Genomic DNA, 23,345 nt, shown 5'->3' with positions numbered 1-23,345 from the left:
CTTTTTCTTTGGCAAAAAATCCATACCCCTTCCCCAAGTCCTCTGCTTGTTGACATTTCATTTTGGCATAATGCCTTTGTTACATTCATTGGAAGCATATTACAATGTTACTGTTGACTACAGTAATATTGATTGTATTTTTCCTGTATACCATCCCATTTTCAACACCTTGCAATGTTCTCCCTCACGCAGAAACGTTTTTATATTTGTACATTTAATCACCATCATTATCCACTTAAGGCATTCCTAAGTTATGCCATTCCAGTCTTCATCCTCTATTCTTCTTCTGGTGTCCATGCAGCTCCCAGCCTTTCTCCCTCAATCATACTTACTCAGCTTCATTCAGTGCTCTTATATTATTGTGCTACCATTAGATAGTATTGTGCCATCCATTTCTGGATGCATCTGTTTCAGAATCCCATGTGCTTCCCCTCAGCTGGCCCACAGAGCTGAGTTAATGGAAGAAACAGGTCTGGTCTGGAAGGCAGGAGACCTGGTCTGTGGGACATCCACCTTGGACAAGTTCTTCCCCGCTCCATGCATCAGATTCTCCTCCCCACCTCTTGGGGCGCTCTACGCCAAACCTCGCCAGGCTTCTCTAGAAGCCTATGAATCTATGACCAATCCATCTAACGAGGAATTTGCCCCGCCTCTTCAGCCCAAGCTTGCCGGCAGCACCGGAAGTGCTTTTCTCTTTCTCTGTCTTTTTTTTTTTTGTACCAGTCCCTGGCCGGGAAGTGCTTTCTTGGGAAGATGGCGGCTGTGTCGGTGTATGAGCCTCCGGTTGGAGGTTTCTCTTTTGATAACTGTCGCAGGTGAGGCGATGTCCGGTGCCGCGTGCAGGGCGGGAGTGGCAGTGCGGTGTCGGGATCGGAACCGGGCCGCTGTCGGATCTGGGAAGTCCACGAGGGGTGCATTCGGCCCGCGGCCGGTGTGACTCAGGGGAATCAGGGCCTGAGCATGGGTTTCTCCAAAGGCCGGTTCGGCCCTTCCACTTTCCCGCCACCCCGGACACCCTGAATCTCTGTCTCCTTGGACGAGTCGAAGCCCCTCGCAGAGTCTCTCTCTGCAGACCGGGGCAGTAGTCCTGATCTTGGGAGTGTTCAATGAACTTTGGGCCTGAAAGCAAGTAGTATTTTTTCTTTTCCTGAATTCCCTATTAAGCACACTTCGTGCTATTGAGGTACAATATGGTTCTGCCCTTTAACACTTTCTTCTATCCTTTGCTCTCAGGAATGTCGTCTTGGAAGCCGAGTTTGGAAAGAAAGGGTACAAGCTTCCAACAGCCCGGAAAACTGGCACTACTATTGCGGGTGTTGTCTATAAGGTAAGCCAATAGAGGACAGGAGCAACAGTGACTGAATTGATGACAGGAACTAAGCCCCTGGGCCTTCTTTACCTCTCCTGGCTTGGTGGAGAAGGGCTGATATTATAGAGTATATCAGGAAAAGGTCCTTTAGGAGGGTTTTTTTTCCCCTTCTCCTTACAGAGTTTTTGAGAGGAGGCCAATTTATTTATTTTGTTACCATTGTAGGGAGCAGAATGATATAATGGGAGAACACAAGATTTGGGGTGAGACAAGTATGTCTACCCGTTTCAGTTCTCTCTGCTGCTTCCATGTTTGGGCAGGTTATTTTCCTTTTCTCAGTCACCCTTTTATCGTCCATGAAATGGAGATAATTACTCTGCCTTAGCTTGTTCTAAGAGTGTAAAGAAATAATGGTTATTGTTAAAGATAAAGATGATATGTTCTAAAAAGAAATTGGTAGAGGTGGCTATTTTAATGGAAAGATTAATCCACACTTTCCCAGATGAGCTCTGTGGTTTGTGAGGAATTTACTGAGGCTTATTTCATTTTTTTTTAGTTTTAAAATGTGCTTTTATATTTCATTTTTTTAAACTCTTTATTTACATCATCTTCCAGTAACGCAAATTTGTGATCTTTGTAAAGAGCTGTAATCCAGCTACTTGTCCACAAGATGACAAACATATTCTGAATCTCTGCTTCTCACGTGTAAAGGATAAACTATCCTAACAGGACATGGCATAATGTGTTGCATTTCTATGTTCTATCAAACAAAGCATGCTTCCAGTGTCAGGGCAGTAACATGGACACATACATCAAGAATCAGATTGTCCTCAAATAAATCCTCTTATTCAATGCAGTGTCAGGAAAAATAAAATTATTGGACCAATCTCTTTGCATTTTAAAGGACCCAATTAATTTAATTGCAATTTTAAATCAGCTTTTCAGTTTTACAGCTATGATGTGATCTACTACTCTTTGATAATACTTCCCATTGAGAATCTTTGAAAATGTATTTTTATACCTTGAAATAATCATATTCATCAATTTAGTACCCAATTCATATGTCAGTGGTATTTTTATTTTATTTAATTAATTTATTTTGCACAGGTAGGCACCGGGAATCAAACCTGGGTCTCTGGCATGGCAGGTGAGAACTCTGCCACTGAAGCTCATTTTCTTAAATCTGAAAATGGGGATGATAATTCTTATTACCTACTTAGGATTCAACCAATGAAATTTGTGTATTATTATTTATTTTACTTTCTCAAATTCTAAAAGTGTAGTACGGTGTTTTTGGTTGGAGTTTTGGCTGGTTGTGTGGAGTTGGGGGAGCAGGAGATGGCCCAACATCCTTGTTTCTCCTAAACTAGAGTAAAGAGCTGTGGTTTGTGTATGTGAGATTGTTACAAACGTTTATTTCTTAATAGGATGGTATAGTTCTTGGAGCAGATACAAGGGCAACTGAAGGGATGGTTGTTGCTGACAAGAACTGTTCAAAAATACACTTCATATCTCCCAACATTTAGTAAGTATTGATTAATTTGAATAGCTCTATATTTCAGACGTGTCAGGTTACTGAGACCAGATGTTTAAAATGAATTTTCTATTTTCCTTAAATGGCATTTCCATCCATCTGTCACCTAAGCTACTGATCCTAAGTCTTCTTACTTCAGTCTCCAATTCAGTTGGTGACCAGATTTGCCTCCCATGTGCCTTTTTAATACATTCCCTTCTGTCCTTCCCATGCTCAGGCCTTAGTTCAGGTTCTTTTTTTCTCAGCTAGATTATTACAGTTGCCATTTAATTGATCTTTTTGTCTCTGCTCTTTTCTCCCATACTGGATTTTGTAAAACACAGATACTAATTATGTCCCTTTTATTTCTAAACACTTTACAAGAGATTTTTTCACATTTCAATACTGCTTTAAGGGTAAAATCAAAACTAGTGTGATGTTTAACATCTCATAACATCTTACCTTTTTAGCCTCTTTTTCAGCTACTTTTGCCCCATTTTCCAGTTATGTTGGGACTGTTCTGGTTTTCCTCATATGCGGTATATTGTTCGAGACTTTGGCTTTTGCCAGTTCCTCTACTTAGAAATGCTCTTTTCCTCTTCTCTACTTGTGAAGTGTTTTCATTCTCTTAAATCCAGCTCGGATGAAATCTCCTCTCAGATCAGAATTAATTATTCTCGCCTCCAGTTTCCCATAGCATTTGTATATATACTACTATATTGTATGGAGGCATTATAATTTTTTTGTCTGTCTTTGACAATCTTTGAATTCATGCACCAGGACTGTGTCATATTTTATTTATTCTCACTCTTTAATATGATAACTGACCTGGTAAATACTTGGTAAATGTTGACTTGCATGAGTTTTAGAACGTGCTCTTTTGAACAAGTTGGATATATCTATAAGATTATTAAAATGCGTATTCTTTTAGGAGTACCGAAACCCAATGATTTGAAATGTTCTTGGACCATGGGGCATATACTTGTGTATTTTCAGTTTTATTGTTTATTGTAAAATTGGTTAAACAGAGCAGTTAACAGTTCACATATACTTAGAAACATCTCTGTATGCTGAACTTTGTGGAAGTTGTCCAAGAAGATCTATTTCTAATTGAGCCCTCTGGTACTTTAACTTCAGCTAAGTTTCTAATCATGTCCTTTTAGTTGTTGTGGTGCTGGAACAGCTGCAGACACAGACATGACAACCCAGCTCATTTCTTCCAACCTGGAGCTTCATTCCCTCTCCACTGGCCGTCTTCCCAGAGTTGTGACAGCCAATCGGATGTTGAAGCAGATGCTTTTCAGGTAAGGTTCCAGGATGGGGATTTCTGTAGCATCTTTTTCTCATATCTTAGATTTTCAGCCAAGGGAAGCCTAAAAGCTAGGAAAAAACATTCAGAAATATACATTGTTTTCTAGAAATCAGTCGTTATTTAAAAAGCATCTTAATTTCATTAGGCATTTGGTAGTGTAGTTGAAGTTATGGGATCTTATTTTGTCACATAAATTGCATGTGACAAAAATTGAGTCATTTCATGAGGTGTGGTAATATGGGATATGAGAAACTTTTTTCTTACGGTAAGAGACTTAGAGGTGGAAGGAACTTTTGAGTTTATTTTGTAGATCTATAATCTACACCCCCCCACAGCCGTCTGCCCCAACACACATACTCAGACAAACACAAATGATTTTTTTTCCCTTTCTTTTTTAGGGGCGAAATAATAATGAAATGAAAAGTTTGATATTTGTAGTTGGCTGTGAGTGGGCATAAGCATATTAATATTAACCAGCATTTATCCATATCTTATACTGTACCATGCCCAGTGCTAAGTGCTTTATGTGTGGTCTCATTTTATCCTCTTAACTCTGAGATGGGGCTTTTATCTCCTATTATAAGTGAACAAATTGAGGCTTAAAGACAAGAATGAACTTGCCTGACTTGCCCTTTGTCTCTGCTGACTTCCACAGACAGTTTGTACTAGTAGTTTTATTTCTGTTTTTCCTTTAATCATATTCTCACTTTGTTTATATTGCTCTCAACAGGTTTCAGATTTTAAGTCCATTTTCTCATTTGCTGCTCATAATAGAGTCAGTGTATTATAGTGGAAATAGGCTGAGCATTCAGTTTTAGGTTTGAATCCTAGGGTTCTCCTTTTGAAACTTGCCTACCTTTAATAAGTTATTTCTTTCGCTGTGTGTAGAATAGATGTCATAATGCCTGTCCTTCAGGGCCATTGTGAGAATTAAAGGGGAGCATAAATAGAAAGCAAAGATAGGAACTGGCAGCTCACAGGGCATATTCACCCTGTAGAGAAATTTTGTGTCCCATAGTATTTTTTTTTTAAAGGGCAATAATTACAATTTGGGAGATTTTAATAAAAAATCTGGATTTTTGTCTTTTGAAAACAATTAGAAAGAAGATGGGTAATACATGCCTTAGAGGGGCGCATGTTCTGCAGTTTGTCTTGGTCCCTGTCTGGTTCCCTTCATTCTGTTTCCTGCCTGGCCCTTACCTTCCTGTGAATTTGCAGCTCCACAGCTGTGTGTCTGGTATAGCCCTTGGGTTTTCAGTAAGTGAATATGAGGTTTAATGTAGCCTGCAGCAAGGCCAGTCATGTAGTTCTCATTTTACAGATGATACCTAGGCTTGTGGGTAGGAAGCCTTCTCTCCCTAATACCTTCTCTAGCTGTACTGAACCCTTATATCAGTGATTTCCATTTATTCGTGTACATAATCATTGTAATCTGGGAAAATTGTTGTCAATCAAATAAATTCTCCCAGTACAGGGTGAGTAAAACTTGTTAAAGCACACATATTGATGCGATTTCTGAAGACGCTTGTGGATTTTGATTTTAAGTACAAAGCTCCCTCTGGTGGCTGTGTAGTGCATTACATTTAATACAATTTTTAAACTTGTGAAATTGCCGCAAATATAATGCTTCAGTATTCCTTGTAATGCTGTTTAAATCATTTAGCTAAATAATCCAGTTTCTGATGATCTCTGTGTAATGTTTTGAGAAGTCTAAGTTCTATTTCTTCAGGGTTTTATCGTTTTTAGTTTACCATACTTTGTTAAAGTTAAATTTTACCAAATAGTTTTGAGGGAAAGTTTTAAAAATTTGAACAAGGATATTTATGGTCTTTTATGTCTTCTGACATTTTTGATGAGTTATATAAAACAAGTCAGAATGGTGTAAGGAAAAAAACATGAGATTTGACTTCAGAACTTTGTGTAGTCCCTTCTATAGCATTTACAGCTGGTGGGACCTTTCGCAGTTCACTGCCCTTTTCTTAGCCTCAGTTCCTTCCTCAATAAAATGGGGATGATAATTTCTGCCGCTCTGACTTTTGAGGAATAAATGAATAAAGAAGGCCTAGTCCTGGGCTTCATGCACAGTTAGATTGTCATAAAATTCAGAGTTTGAACTCTTCTTGCTATTATTATACATTTTTCCCTGAATAACACTTCTCCTTGTATGTGTTCACAATGAGAAAAGAGGGTTTGATAAACAAAAATGGATATCTTTTTCCTTATTTAAGCAATATCTTTATGTAATACTCTTGTGTATTCTACAAACTATTCTTTGAATATTTAGAAGCTGTTTATTAAATTAGTAGCATCTTTTTTTTTTCTTTAAAAGCAATATACATTAATTGTAGAAAGTTTGGAAGATACTGAAAAGCCCAAAAAAGAATTTGAAAATTGGCCTTTCAGAGAGAATATTTTGGTTTTGTGTATTTTTCCAGTCTCTGGTCTTTTAAGTTCCTTCCTTCTTTCTTCCCTCCGTCCCTAGTTTGTGTTCATAGTAAAAAAGTTAGAAGCAATAGACAAGTTAAAAGAAAAACTATCTGGATTCCCATCACCCATAAATGATTGGGTGCTAATGGATTAGTGTACATGCTATGCATTTTAGGAGCTTTGGAAACTGCATTTTGAAAGCCACCCATCCCCACCCTCCCCATTCCCAGCATGTGGTCAGGATTGAGAATTGTGCCTAAGAGAGGTTGAGCAATGGTGTCTCATTAGTATTGGTATATAGTAATACTGTGTACATTAATGTTCATTCAATGCATTAGTGTATGTACATTTTTAAATTTAATTTTTTTATTTAGAAAAATAACGTGTATACAAAAAGCAATAACTTTCAAAGTACTACCGCAACAATTAGTTGTAGAACAGATTTCAGAGTTTGGTGTGTTACAATTCCACAATTTTAGGTTTTTCTTTCTAGCTGCTCCAAGACACCAGAAGCTAAAGTTAATATAATGATTTAGCTGTCATACTCATTGTAGTACTTAGAGTCAGGGGTCAACTTGGCCAGGTGAAGGTGCCTAGTTCTGGTGCTGTGGACATGAGCCAATGGCATGTGAACCTCATCTTAGCCCAAACAGCTCAGCATACCTCATCTTAGCACCTTTGGAGGTGCAGAAAGGAATCACCCCACAGAAAGTTGTTGGAATCCAGAGGCCTGGAGAGAAGGCCAGCAGAGATCACCCTGTGCCTTCCCATGTAAGAAAATCCCCTTTTATTGAAAACCAATCATCTCTGGTGTGTTGCATTCAGCAGCTAGCAAACTAGAGCACTCTTCTTTTTTTTTTTTTTTTTTTTTTTTTTGCATGAACAGGCACTGGGAAGTGAACCCAGGTCTCCAGCATGGACAGGCTAGAACTCTGCCTGCTGAGTCACTGTGGCTTGCCCTGTCATACTCATTTTTAAATCCTATCTTCTCTGTTATAACTCCACCTTCTCCTTTGATCCTTCTCCCAATCTTTAGGGGTATTTGGGTTATGCCCATTCTAACTTTTTCATATTGGAAAGGGCTGTTTTTAATATGGGATGGGAGATGAAACTAGTTGATGTTTGTGGAGAGGCTGACCCTTCTGGGTTTCAGGACTTATCTGGTCTAGGAATCTTATCTGGAGGTTGTAAGTTTCTAGAAAGTAATTATAGTGCATGGAACCTTTAGAATATCAGATAAAGCCCTAGGTGTTCTTGAGGGTTGGCAGGAAAATGTATATACATTTTTCCTATGTTTAGTACTACATTTTTGTTTTATTAAAAACAAATATTTTTTATAATCACATTATTCCATCACTAGATGTCCTATACTTTAATTTTGATCATTAATGAGATTGCCTTAAGGTATTTGAGGTATTATAAGGTACGTTATGAACACTGGAACATAGAACCCCTGGATACTTGTGTGGTTCTTTCCTTAGGTTATAGTTTAGAGTAAATTCCTAGAAGTGAAATTGCTGGGTGAAAGGTATGCACCTATAATATTTGATCCATATTGCCAAAATTGCCCTTGAGAAAGGTTATACAAAGTTACATTACCATCAGTAGTATGTGAGAAAATGTAGCCTGGTTTTTAATGATTGTGTACTATTCTGTTGAATATTTCATTCAGCCCATTCTACCTTTAGCTGTTTCCAGTTTTTTAGCATCATAAACAGTGCCTTAGTAAACATTCTTGTACATTCATTTCTACATATTTGTCTGATTATACCCTTAGAATAGATTACCAAAAGTAGAAATTCTGGATTAGTTTTTCTTTTGGCATGGGCAGGCTCTGGGAACCTAACCTGGGTCTCCGGCATGGCAGATGAGAACTCTGCCACTGAGCCACCATTGCCTGCCCTGGATTAGTTTTTAAGGATTTCAGTAACTTACCAAAATATCTTAGACTCTTTTAAAGGAATCAAACAAAGATTATGTTTTAGCTTGGAAGGGAATGAGCTGATTATTAGATTTTATTTAAATACCCTGATAGGTAGACAGTTGTAGTCGAAGAGGCACTGGCCTAGTGTGAGAAAGTGGAATTGGTAATTCTGGCTTCTCATCTGGAGTTCTGTGTTCTTGTCTTGCCTCTGCATTTAACTCATGGCTTTGAACCAGTTTCTTTCCCTGAAGGTATAGCTTTATCTTCTGGTGGTAGCAGTGGGTTTTATAGACTATTATGGATTTATACCATCACTCGCATCCCTGAATGATGACATACTTTGATCTTTGCCTCAATATGAGCTCATATCTGTGATGATAATTTTGAGAATTTATTTGAAGGGAAAGGTGTTTTAAAAAAATATATTTTTATTGAGAAATCATCATACACATACAGTCCATACATAGTATGCAATCAGTGGCTAACAGTTTCATCACGTAATTGTGTGTTCATCACCATGAACATTTTTAGAACATTTGCATCACTCCAGAAAAAGAAATAAAAAGAAAAAAAAAAACTCTCATACATCCCATACCCCTTACTCCTCCCTCTCATTGACCACTAGTATTTCAACCTACCTAATTTTTTACCTTTTACCCCTCCCCTTCATTATTTATTTATTTTTTACTCATCTGTCCATACTCTGAATAAAAGGAGCATCAGACACAAGGTTTTCATAATCACACGGTCACATTAAAAAAGCGATATAGTTCAAACAATCATCTTCAAGAATCAAGGCTGCTGAAACACAGTTCAGTAGTTTCAGATACACTCCAAAACACCATAAACTAAAAAGGAATATCTATATAATGCACAAGAATAACCTGCAGGATAACATCTTGATTGCTTGAAATCTCTGAGCCACTGAAACTTTATTTTGTTTATTTCTCTCTTCTCTCTTTTGATCAAGAAGACTTTCTAAATCCCATGATTCTGAGTACTGGCTCATCCTGGGAGTCTTGTCCCATGTTTCCAGGAAGATTTACCCACTTGGCGTCATGTTCCACATAGTGGGGAGGACAGTGAGTTGCTGAGTTAGCTTAGAGAGAGAGGCCATGTCTGAGCAACAAAAGAGGTTCTTTGGGGGTGATTCTTAGTTATAATTGTAAGTAGGCTTAGCTTCTCCTTTGCAGGAATAAGTTTCATAGGAGTGACCCCAAGATCTAGCGCTCAGCCTGTTGAATTGGTTGTCCCCACTGCTTGCAAGAATATGAGGAATTCCCCAGATGGGGAAGTTTAATATTTCCTCCTATCTTCCCAGTCCTCCAGTGGGACTTTGCAAATACATCTTTATTCTCTACCAAAATTACTCTGGGATATATCAGGGTATCGCCCTAACCTGTACATACCAACAAGATGTCACTTACTATTCAAGATTCCATGAAATTATGGTCAAATAAATTGACCATACAAGTTAAATTAGATAATGTGCTACTCAGAATATAAATCTTGCACCAAATATGCATCTCTCCCTTTGGTCTAACACAGAAGTTGAAGTTTTAAAACATGGACCTGTAAAAAATCCTTTACCCTGTATTCTGATTTACCTTGGTCCTATCCACATCAGCTTCATTCATATCTCTAGTCAAAGTCTGATCACTTTTTCAACTTTTTAAACAGTTGCTGTATGGGGTAGTGCTCACTTTCATTGCTTCAGTGCTCTAACTCTGAGTCTTGTGTCACATAATACTTGAAGTTTCAGGGAATGACCAGGTTATATACAAATAGCTCATAGGACCCTTCACAATAGGCCCCAACCTGATAACCCATGCCCTTGACTTCATTTCTCCAAGTTTGTATAATCTAGTTAATCCGTATGAGTGAGGCATGGTAATATTTGTCTTGTTGTTTCTGTCATTACATTTAACATACTGTCCTCAAGGATCATTCCCCTTAGTTGCATGCCTCACAACTTCACTCATCCAACTTGCAGTACTCAGTAGTCTATTATATGTATATACCACGGCTCCCCCTTCCTTCCCTCAGTCATCATACCCTTAAACCACCCCCATCCATTGTGAAACACCAGTGTGCAGATGTCCATTCATGTCCCCACTCTCAGTTCCTCTAGGAACATACTTAGCAGCGGGATTGCAGGAGCATATGGCACGCCTACCCTTAGCCTCCTGTGGAACCACCATGCTGTCCTCCTGAGGGGCTGCACCTCTCAGCTTCCCTACCAACAATGAATAGGTACATCTTTCTCCACATTTTTTCTAGCACTTGTTTCTCTATTTCTTTTTTTTTCTCGATTGTAATTTTTTTTCTTGTGAAAAAATAACATGCATACAAATAAGCAATACATTTCAAAGCACACCACAGCAATTAATTATAGATCTCTGTTCATTTTTAAAAGTTTTATTTGCACTTCATACAGTCCAACATAAGTAAATAGACATGTCTTGGCCACCATAATCTTTATGAAGTCATAGAAAAGTTGTTTTGACTTTAGCCATTTTCCTCTGACCTGTGCTGATGTTGATAATTTGAAGAGCTTGAATTTAGCACCTCTACCTTGTTACTTTTCAAGGTAGCTTATTTGCTGCTCACAAAGAGGTGTAATGGAAAGGGTGCTGATAATGTTTGGAATAAACCAAACTCAGCCTCTTAATCCTGGCTCTGGGGACATTGGGAAAGTACTTAATGTCTTTGGGTCTTGTTTTTCTCTACTGTGATATGAGAATTATAGTACCTTTTATTAAAGGTGGTTGTGAGGATTAGATGAAATAAAATACATGGGATGCATCACAGTTTACAGTTTATATTGGCTGAGAGCAGATGTTCAACTAATGTTAATTCCATTTTCCATTTGTCTCCATCAAAACAGTTACCTCCTAAAGAAATGGTATAAGAAAAACTCTTTGTAGACTGACTCCTCACACATCTTTTGCTTAAAGTACAGTGATGCAATGTAGACTCATTTTTTTTTCTTATGCATGCTCTGATCACCAGGTATCAAGGTTACATTGGTGCAGCCCTAGTTTTAGGGGGAGTAGATGTTACTGGACCTCATCTCTACAGCATCTATCCTCATGGATCAACTGATAAGTTGCCTTATGTCACCATGGGTGAGTGTAATATTTCCGTAATGTTTCAGAATCCTTATTTACCAGGATGGTCCCTTAGAAGGCTGGTCTATTTCCTGTTAGAAGGTATAGTACAATGCAGTGCTTTGATTTGTTCAATAAATATTTATGTATTACCTATTATGCATCAGACCCTGTTCTAGGTATTTGGAATACACCAGTTAACAAAGGTGAGATAGATTCCTGCCCATGAGTCATCTACATTTTAGTAGGGATGGATGGACAAGTAATAACAATGATAATAAGTATATTTATAATATGTTAGAAAGTGATAAATACTAGGGAAAAAAATAATGCAGGTGATATTTTAGTATAGTTATACAAGTTATTACCATTGGAGAAAACTGGGTGGAAGGTGTATGGGAGCTTTGTAATCTTTTTCTTATTTAATTTATTTTTAATTGTGTTTAAATATACGTAATATCATTTTAAATATTTTAGGTGGACAATTATTTGAAATTAAGTATACTGACAATACTGTATAACCCCCCACTATCTATTTCCAGCCTATTTTCATCATACCAAGCCAAAACTCATGTACATTTAGTAATAACTCTTCCATTCCCTGTTCTGCCACCCTTGATAACCACCATTTTGCTTTGTTTTCATGAATTTACTTATTCTGTGTTATTTCATATAAGAGAAATTACACAATAGCTGTCCTTTTGTGTCTGACTTATTTTACTCAACATGATGTCTTCAAGGTTTATCTATGTTGTAACATGTATAAGCACTTCATTTCTTTTTACAGCTGAATAATTTTCCTTTGTATGAATATACCACATTTTGTTTATTCATCTCTTGTTGCACACCTTTTGACTGTTGTGATTAATGCTGTCACCGAACAGAGATATACAAATAACTGAGTCCCTGCTTTCAGTTCTTTTGGGTATAAACCAAAGAGTGGAATTGCCAGATCACATGGTAATTTTATATTTAACTTTCTGAGAAACTGCCAAACTGTTTTCCATAGTGGCTGCACTATTTTGCAATTGCTGTCAGCATTGTAGGAGGGTTCCTATTTTTTTTGCATCCTCATCACCACTTTTTCTTTTTTTGTATGGTTAGACACTGGAAATCAAACCCAGATCTCTGGCATGGCAGGCAAAAATTCTGCCAGCCACTGCCACACTGCCCTCATTTTTTTTTTTGTATTAATAGCTATCTTAGTGGTTGTAAAGTAGTATCTCATTATAGTTTTAATTTGTATTACTCTAATGGCTATTGATTTTGAGCATCTTTTCATATATAGCCATTTGAATTTCTTCTTTGGAGAAATGTCTATTCAAATCTTTGGCCCAGTTTTTAATTGGGTTGTTTATCTTCTTGTTGTGAGTTCTTTATGTATTTTTGGTATTAAATCCTTATCAAATTATGTGGTTTCCAAATATTTTCTCCCATTCTTTAGGTTGTCTTTTCATTTTCTAGATTATGTCCTTTGATGCACAAAATTTTTAATTTTGATGAAGTTCATTTTATCTGTTTTTTCTTGTGTTGCTTGTGCTTTTGGTGTAAAATCTAAAAGTCCATTATCTACTACAAGGTCTTGAAGATATTTTCCCTGTGTTTTCTTGTAAGAGTTTTTTTTTTTTTTTGAGTTGAACTTACTTTTATTTTGAAATGTTTAAGACCTACAGAAATATTGAAAGAATAGTTTCTTTTTTTTAACTTTTTTCATTAATTAAAAAAATTAACAAATAAAACATTAAGATATCATTCCATTCTACATATACAATCAGTACAATTCTTAATATCATCACATAGTTGCATATTCATCACTTCTTAGAACATTTGCATCGATTTAGAAAAAGAAATAAAAACACAACAGAAAAAGAAATAAAATAATAACAGAGAGAAAAAAACATTATACATACCATACCCCTTATCCCTCGTTTTCATTTACCACTAGCATTTCAAACTAAATTTATTTTAACATTTGTTCCCCCTATTATTTATTTTTATTCCATATGTTCTACTCTTCTGTTGATATAGTAACTAAAAGGAGCATCAGACACAAGGTTTTCACATTCACAGAGTCTCATTGTGAAGGCTATATCATTGTTCAATCATCATCAAGAAACATGGCTACTGGAACACAGCTCTACATTTTCAGGCAGTTCCCTCCAGCCTCTCCGCTACATCTTGAAGAACAAGGTGATATTTACTTAATGCATAAGAATAACCTCCAGAATAACCTCTCAACTCTGTTTGGAATCTCTCAGCCATTGACACTGAGTCTCATTTCACTCTTCCCCCTTTGGTCGAGAAGGTTCTCTCAATTCCTTGATGTTAATTCTCAGCTCATTCTAGGGTTTTTCTCAGTCCCTTGATGCTGAGTCTCAGCTCATTCCAGGATCTCTGTCCCACGTTGCCGGGAAGGTCTACACCCCTGGGAGTCATGTCCCATGCAGAGAGGGGGAGGGTGGTGAGACTGCTCGTCATGTTGGCTGAAGAGAGAGACCACATCTGAGCAACAAAAGAGGCTCTCTTGGGGGTGACTCTTAGGCCTAAATTTTAAGTAGACTTGACCTATCCTTTGTGGGGTTAAGTTTCATATGAACAAACCCCAAGACTAGGGGTTCAGCCTATAGCTTTGATTGTCCACACTGTTTGTGAGAATATCAAGAATTCAACTTGGGAAAGTTGAATTTCTCCCCACTCTCACCATTCCCGGAAGGGGGCTTGCAAATACTTTTCCAGTCACTGATCAAATCACTCTGGGATTCATCGGGGCATCACTCTGGACAAACCAAAATCTCATGTCCCACATGAGACTCCAAGCACTTATGACATTCAATCAAACCATCCATATGAGCTATACCAGAAAATGCTCTAGTCAAAACATAAATTTTGCAACAAATGAACATTTTTTGCTTTATTCTCACACATAAGGCGATACTTTAAAGTATTATCATCTATTTTCAGCACCCTGCAATAATGACACCCCTCCGCTCTTCCTCATGCAAAAACATTCTCAAAATTTGTACATTGTATATTTCACTATTATTATACACTCTAGGCATTCCCAGACTACACCATCTCGATCTTCACCATCCATCCTTCTCTCTGACTCCATCCATGTCCCCAGCCCTCCTCCCTCCACCATCCCCACACGCAGCCTCATTCAGTGTTCCAACACAACTACATTACAGTTAGGCAGCACTGTGCCGTCCATCTCCGAGTCTTCACATTCAGTCCCATTGCACAATCTGCATCCCCCCAGCTCCAACTACCCAACATCTCACCCTATTTCCATCTCCCGACGGTCCCCGCCACCAAGGAAACACTCCAAGTTTATTCACTAATGTCAGTTCACATCAGTGAGACCACACAGTACCTGTCCTTCTGTTTCTGGCCAATCACACTCAGCACAATGTCCCCAAGGTCCATCCATGTTGCTACACACTCTTGTAAGAGTTTTATAGATTTAGCCCTTAGGTTGGTACTACATTTTGAGTTAAGTTTTGTTTATGATAAAGATTAATTATTGCATGTGGATTTCCACTTGTCCAAACACCATTTGTTAAAGAGACTGTTAGTTCCCCCATTGAAAGAACCCTTGTCGAAAACCACTGACCATAGATGTCTGTTAGTTCCATTCTGTTGGCCACATGTATTGCCTTATGCCAGTATTACACTGTTATGATTACTGTAGCTTTGTAATGAATTTGAAATCAGGGAGTACGAGTCTTCTAACTTTGTTCTTTTTTCAAAGGTGTTTTGGCTATTCAGGGTCCCTTGCAGTGTCATATGATTTTGAGGATCATCTTTTCAATTTCTGCAAAAAATTTTGATAGGGATTGCATTGAAGTTGTAGATTGCTTCAGGCAGTATTGACATCTTTTTTTTTTTAATTAAAAAAAATTTTTTTTTAATACCAAAAAACACCAAACAAACGCAAACAATCTTAACTTTTGCAGTATCAACATCTTAATGTTAAGTCATCTAGTCCATAAACATGGGATTAACTTTTCATTTATTTAGGTTATTTTTAATTTCTTTCAGCAATATTTTGTAGTTTTCAGTGTACGAGTTTTTCACCTCTTCAGTAAATTTATTCCTAGGTATTTTATTCTTTTAGATGCTGTTGTAAGTGGGATTATTTTCTTATTTCTTTTTCAGATTGTTTATTACTGATGTATAGAAACCCAGTTGACTTCTGCATGTTTATCTTGTGTCCTGAATTTGTTTATTAGTTCTGGTAGCTTGTCAGTTCTTTGGCGTTTTCTATATATAGGATCGTATATCTGCAAATAGGAATAATTTGACTTCTTCCTTTCCAATTGGGATGCCTTTGATTTCTTTTTCTTGCCTTTATTACTTTTGCTGGAACTCACAGTACAGTGTTGAATAACTCTGGTGATGTGACATCCTTGTTTTGTTCCTGATCTTAGGGGGGAGGTTTTCAGTCTTTAGTGATTATCATATTTGCTGTGGGTTTTTCATAAATGCCCTTATCATGCTATTCTACTATTCTGCATTTTCTCAGTTTCTATCATGAAAGGATTTGGTCACATGCCTTTTCTACATCAACTTAAATGAATGTGTAGTGTTTTCCCTTCATTCTATTAATGTGTTCTATTACATTGATTTTCTTATGTTGAACCATCCTTGCATTCCTGAAATAAATCCCTCTTGATCAAGGTGTATAATCCTTTTAATATATTGTTGAATTTGGTTTGTTAATATTTTGTTGAGGATTTTTGCATTTATAATTGTTTTAGTTTGTAAAAGCTGCTGGAGTGCAGTATACAGAACTGGAATGGCCTTTAAAAAGGGGGATTTGATAAGTCACAAGTTTACAGTTCTGAGCTTATAAAAATGTCCAAATTAAGGCATCCAGGGAAAGATATCTTAATTTAAGGACGGTCAATGCACCCCTGTCAGCTAGGTAGTCACATGGATGGCATCTGCTGGTCCCTTGCTCCTAGGTTCCATGCTTTCAGGCTCTATTCCTGTGGGGGTTCCTCCCTTTGCTTCTCCAGGGCTGGCTTTCATGTCTTAACTTCCCTTAGCCTTCTCCAGGTTCTGGCTTGCTTAACATCTCATGGCGACATCTCCTAGGTTCCAAACTTCTCCAAACATCTGGTCTTTGTTCTCCAATATTGGTATCTGTGTCAGTTGTGCTCGAAGTTTCTGTTGGCTTCGTTGTTTCTGACTCTTTCCAAAATGTTTCTTCTTTTAAAGAATTCCAGTAAACTAATCAACCTGGAATGGGTGAAGTCACATCTCCATCTGATCGAAGGTCACACCTACAGTTGGACATGTCACAGCTCCATGGAGATAATCTAATCAAGACTTTCTAGCATTATTGGGTCAGGATTAAAAGAAATGGCTGCCTCTGCAAGATTGAATCAGAATTAAAACATGGCTTCTCTGGGGTACATACTATTTTCAGACTGATACAGTAGTCATAAGAGACACTGGTCTGTAATTTTCTTTTTTTGTGGTGCCTTTAGCTTGCTTTGATATGGTAATTCTGGCTTCAAACAGTGAGCTGGGAAATAATCTCTCCTTTTCTATATTTTGGTAGTTTGAGAAGGATGATGTTAAATCTTCTTGTTTTTCTAGTCTCTATTTCATTTATCTCTCCTCTGGTTTTACTGCTTCCTTCCTTTTATTAACTTTGGGTTTAGTTTGCTCTTGTTCTGTTTTTTCTTTTATATGTGAAGCTAGGTTATTGATTTGCGATCTTTCTTTTTCTTTTTTTTTTTTACATGGGCAGGCACTGGAAGTTGAATCCTGGTCTCTGGCATGGCAGGCAAGAACTCTGCCTGCTGAGCCACCATGGTCCAACCCTTTCTTAATGTAGGCATTTAAGGCTATAAATTTCCCCGTGAGCAGCACCTTCACTGTATCCCATAAATTTTGGTATGGTATGCTTTAATTTCCATTGGACTCAGGATATTTCCTAATTTTCCTAATGATTTCTTCTTTGACCCATTGGTTGTTTAATAGTGTGTTAATTTTTTAATATTTGTAAATATTTGTTCTGAGAAGATACTTTGCATGATTTCAGTATTTTTAAATTTATGAAGATTTTGATTTATGACCTAACATGTGGTCTCTCCTGGAGAATGTTCCTTGTGCTTTTGGGAAGATTGTGTATTCTGCTGTTGTTGGGTGGAGTGTTCTGCATATGTTCTTCAGGTTTAATTGGTTGATAGTGTTGTTCATGTAAGTCCTTTATTTCCCCACTGATCTACTTTTTAGCTTTTTCTATCAACTATTGAAAGTGGTGTATTGAAGTCTCCAACTATTATTGTAGAATCAGCTATTTCTCCCTTTAATTCTGTCCATTTTTGCCTCATATTTTGGGTCTTATTGTGAGATGCATATATGTTTATAATCATTATATCTTCTTGCTGGATTGAGCCTTATCAATGTATAATAAATCTTTGTCTCATTATCTTTTTTGATTTAAAGTTTATTTTGTCTGATGGTAATAAAGACATTGCTGTTCTCTTGATTACTGTTTGCATGTAATTTTTACATGCTGTAAAAATTTCATCTTTATGCTGTTGAAAGGAAATTCAACTTAGGTGCAAAGACACAAAGAAGTGGAAAGAAAAGGGAATCATTAGTATGTTTTTTGTTTCTCAGTTACTCCATTACTGCTTTTTTTTTTTTATTTAGTTGCTTTGTTGTAGTATACCATTTTGATTCCCTTCTTGTTCTCTAATTTTTTAGTCATTTGCTTCATGGTTACCTTTATAATTACAGTTAACATATTAAACTAACAACACCTAGCTTGACGCATATCAGCCTAGCTTTAGTAGTATACAAAACTGTCTAATCCTATATTTCTCCATTCTTCCTCTTTTATTGTACTATCTCAGATTACATCTTCATACATTATATGCCCATGTTTCAGTTTGCTAATGCTACTGGAATGCAGTATACCAGAAATAGGTTGGCCTTCACAAAGGGGATTTATTAGGTTACAAATTTACAATTCTAAGGCCCTTAAAATGTTCAACAGGAGGATATCTTCACCTAAGAAAGGCCAGTAGTGTTTGAGTTTTTTCTGTCACATGGGAAGGCACATAATAATGTCTGCTATCCTTCTCTCCCCGCTTCTGGTTTCAAAGAGCTCTCTCAGCTTCTGGCTTCTCCTGGGGCATTTCCTTCTGCATCTCCAAATGTTTTTGTTCTCTCTAAAATGTCTCTCTCTTAAAGGACTTCAGTAAGCCTATTAAGACACACCTTGAATGGGTGGGGCCACATCAGCATGGAAACAACCTAATCAAAAGGCCACACCCAACAATAGATCTGCTCCCCCAAGATTGAATTAGAACATGGCTTTTCTGGGGTACATAACATTTCAATCCAGCACAACCCATTAACATAGATTATATATGTATATTTTTACACATTTGCTAGTTAAGTCCTATAGGGGGGAAGCAGCTATAAACCAAAAGTACAGTAGCACAGGATTTTACATTTCTGAATGTAGTACCTTTACCAATGTTCTTTATTTCTTATGGCTTCGAGTTACTATCTAATATCCTTTTATTTCAGCCTGAAGGACTACCTTTAGCATTTCATTTAGGGCATGTCGTCAGGTGATGAATTCTTTTGTGTATTTCACATTTTGTATATTTCTAAATGTCTTTATTGTTCCTTTTTTTTCCTGATAACTAGTAGTTTTATTGCATTTGAAATCACCAAGGGAACAAAATGTACACCCTTAAAAGAAAAAAAAAAGTTGAATATTACCTTCAAATCTAGAAAGCACTTTAATATAACTCTCTTTATTTCAATTTAAACAGATGTAATTTTTTTTATGAAACATAAACACATAAACACATTCTTACCATATGATCATTCCATTCTTGTTATATTATCAGTAACTCACAATATCATCACATAGTTATATATTCATCATTATGATTTCTTAGAACTTTCAATTCAGAAAAAGAAATAAAAAGAAAACAGAAAAAATTCATACAAAGCATACTCCTTACCCCCCCACCCCTTGCATGATCACTAGCATTTCTCTTTTTTTGGGGGTGCATGGTCTGGGAACTGAACCCGGGTCTCCCACATGAAAGGCGGGCCTTCTAACCACTGAGCTACCCTTGGACCCGATCAGTAGCATTTCAATCTACTAAATTTATTTTAACAATTGTTCCCCCTATTATTTATTTATTTTTAATCCATATGTTTTCCTCGTCTGTCGATAAGGTAGATAAAAGGAGCATCAGACAAAGTTTTCACAATCACACAGTCACATTGTGAAAGCTATATCATTATACAATCATCTTCAAGAAACATGGGTACTGGAACACAGCTCTACATTTTCAGGCAGTTGCCTCCAGCCTCTCTGTTACACCTTAACTAAACAGGTGATATCTATTTAATGTGTAAGAATAACCTCCAGGATAACCTCTTGACTCTGTTTGGAATCTCTCAGCCACTGACACTTTATTTTGTCTCATTTTGCTCTTCCCCTTTTTGGTCGAGAAGGTTTTCTGAATCCCTTGGTGCTGAATTCCAGCTCATTCTAGGATTTCTGTCCCACATTGCCAGGACGGTCCACACCCCTGGGAGTCATGTCCCTCCTAGAGAGGGGGAGGGCAGTGTGTTTGCTGGTCATGTTGGCTGAGAGAGAGAGGCCACATCTGAGCAACACAAAAGGTTCTCTTGGGGGTGAATCTTAGGGCTAGTTTTAAGTACACTTAGCCTGTCCTTTGTGGGGTTAAGTTTCATAGAACAAACCCCAAGATTGGGGGCTCAGTCTATTGCTTTGGTTGTCCCCACTGCTTGTGAGAATATCAAGAATTCTCCACTTGGGGAAGTTGAATTTTCCCCCTTTCTCACTATTCCCCCAAGGGAATTTTGCAAATACTTTTTTATTCAGTGGAACAAACTATTTTTAAAGCAAAACTCTAAACTATTTTTGCTTGCCCATGGGAAATGAAATTAGAAAAGAGACCAAAAAAAGTTACTACTTCTTCAGGATTTCCCTACGACTTTTGCCTGAGGTGGGTTGGAACAGTAGACGTCCTTAGAGCCAGCCCCCTAGTGATCTGAAGTAGCTAATCAAATGTATTGATCAACTATCTGACTACACACTGTTGGATTTTGGAGGACTAGGTCCTTATAGCCCACCTTTACACCAGTCCCTGTTGCTGCCTCCCAGGCAGTTGGGGGATAAGGAGTTGGCAGCCACTGCTTGGAAGGTGAAATGCACCTGTATTTACTCAATGGATGATGCATAGTGTTTTATTAGACTCCAGAGTTTGAAATGATTGATTCAGACTGTTCTTGCTAGTTCCGTAGTTTTATTTGGTAAAGGGATTGATTCCTGTAGCTTTCTACTCCATTATCTTTCCACAGTCCTCCAAGATAATCTTTCTTATTAAGTTGTTTTGTTTCTTCTTTTTGTTTTTCACTTAAGAAAATTTCAGATCTGCAGAAGAGTTGTAATAATGGACAATGAACAAGTATATACCCTTATTCAGATTTGTCAGTCCTCAACATTTTACCACATTTGCTTTATTATTCATACATTATTATTATTTTTTGAAGCATTGGTGAGTAAATTGTAGACATTATAACCCTCCAGCCCTAAATCCTTCAGGACATTCTTCTTGGTCACCTTTATAAAATTATCAAATACAAGAAAAATTTTTTTCTTTTAAAATGTTTTTATTGAGAAATATTCACACGCACACACAGTCCAACCATACGGTACAAGTAGTGGCTCAAAATAAAAGAAATTGACCATTGATACAAAGCAGTTTCATTTTTAAAATGGGGTAATTGAGTTAGTTTCTCTTGCTTCTGAATTGTAATACTTTATCTTATAAACTTACTGCTAAATTTAGCAAAAGTTGTCGAAAGTCAATAGACAAGCAGATTTATGTCTGCTTATTTTACTCATGTGATGCTGCTTTGTGCTGTGTCCTGGCCAGTAGTGATCCTGTGGTCTCTACAAGTCAGATTTCAGTAGAGGGTGATGATTCCACACCTTTTTGACTTTATAGGATTTCTTTTTCAAAACCACTTTTTCCACACAACTTGTTTTAGTTTCATGAGGGACCAGTTAAGGAGAGACATCTGTAAAGTGATATCTGATTTTTAATATATGAGTAAATTATTACTTGGAGCTTTTGCTTGTTCATTTATCTCTTCATTTAATTATCAAATATTTATTGAGTGTCTTCTGTGCAAAAGTACCATAGCAGACAATACAGATAGAGATGAGCTTAAGGGTCCTTGTCTTCAAGATACAATCTAATGAAGGAGACAGATGCATAAACTGACATGGGCATTAGGTAGAGATCCAAGGAAGAAGGGGTCCCTTCTAAACTGGAGGAATTCAGGAAAAGCTTCACTTCACTTGAGCTAAGTCTTAAAAGAAGAGTAAGACACTTTCATTACTTTGTGTATCCCAGAAAAGCCATGCCCTTTAGTCCTCATTCAGTATGGCTGGGTGGTATCTTTTTGATTGTTTCCATGGAGATGTGGCCCACCCCTTCAAGGTGGGGTTGCTTACTGGAGCCCTTTAAGAGGGAACCATTTTGTAAAAAGCTTTAGAGCCACGAGAGACACCAAAACATACAGAGCTAACAGGATGGACAGGGAAGAGAAAGCTAGCAGATCTCACCACGTGCCCTCCTAGCTAAGAGAGAAGCCCTGAACTTCGTCCGCCTTGAGTGATGGTAACCTCTTGTTGGTACCTTAATTTTGATATTTTCACAGCCTTAGAACTGTAAACTTACAACTTAATAAACTGCACTTTTTAAAAGCCATTCCATTTCTGGTATATTGCCTTCTGGCAGCTTGCAAACTAGAACACTGTCAGATATTTATTTAGTGTCTGCTATGTTGTAGGCACTGTGCTAGTACTGGAAATATAGTGGCCAACACAGCGCCTGCTCTTAGAGCTTATACCTCGTGGCAGACATGCATTTAATAGTTAAATATAAAAATTAATATAAAAGAACACATGATAGGTACTCTAGAGGAAAAAGAACAGTAATAAGGGAATAACAGAAGGGCTAGAACAGTAATGAGAGAATAACAGAAGAGCTGTGTTGGTGTCGAGTGTTGGGAAGGGCTCACTGAGCAAGTTACGTTAAGGTATTTGCTAATAAAAGTAATTTATGAACATGACAAAACATTCAAGTAAGATGAAGTATCTGTATCTCTCTCCCAAAGTAACTACTTTATTGTTTATTATGTTTTCTTCCAGAGTTTATTTATTGTGCTTTCTTCCAGAAAATTTTGATGAATACACTTTCATATTTCTGTATATCTGTCCAGTTCTATCCTTTTTAAAGATACGCAAATTAGACATATTATACATAGTGTTCTTTCCTTTTTTGTTTAACATTTTTTTATTGTATAGTATAACATATATACAAAACAAATAAAAAGGCAATAGTTTTCAAAGTACTCTTCCACAAGTAGTTACAGGACAGACCCCAGAGTTTGTCATGGGCTGCCATACGATCCTCTGATATTTTTCCTTCTAGGTGCCCCAGAATATAGGAGGTTGGAGAGCTTAAATATTTTTTTATCATCACAGTGACTTTTTTTCCTTCTTTTTTTGTGAAAAATAACATATATACAAAAAAGCTATAAATTTCAAAGCACAGCACCACAATTAGTTGTAGAACATATTTCAGAGTTTGACGTGGGTTACAGTTTCACAATTTTAGGTTTTTACTTCTAGCTGCTCCAAAATACTGGAGACTAAAAGT

General features: G+C 37.1%; 1 protein-coding gene across 1 annotated transcript in view; it reads left to right on the top strand.

Annotated features, from left to right (window-relative positions):
- The first annotated feature begins 684 nt into the window (after window positions 1-684).
- Window positions 685-23,345, top strand: part of PSMB7 (proteasome 20S subunit beta 7) — a 75,864-nt gene continuing 53,203 nt past the window's right edge. Inside the window, exons 1-5 of the mRNA XM_077144461.1 lie at window positions 685-815; window positions 1,234-1,327; window positions 2,737-2,834; window positions 3,986-4,126; window positions 11,498-11,613. Coding sequence (XP_077000576.1) covers window positions 754-815; window positions 1,234-1,327; window positions 2,737-2,834; window positions 3,986-4,126; window positions 11,498-11,613 — 511 coding nt within the window. The 5' untranslated portion in view covers window positions 685-753. The remainder of the gene's footprint in view (window positions 816-1,233; window positions 1,328-2,736; window positions 2,835-3,985; window positions 4,127-11,497; window positions 11,614-23,345) is intronic.

The sequence above is a fragment of the Tamandua tetradactyla genome, chromosome 2 (genome assembly GCF_023851605.1).
Source record: "Tamandua tetradactyla isolate mTamTet1 chromosome 2, mTamTet1.pri, whole genome shotgun sequence".
NCBI lineage: Eukaryota > Metazoa > Chordata > Mammalia > Pilosa > Myrmecophagidae > Tamandua > Tamandua tetradactyla.
This window is presented reverse-complemented; position numbering and strand designations above follow the sequence as displayed.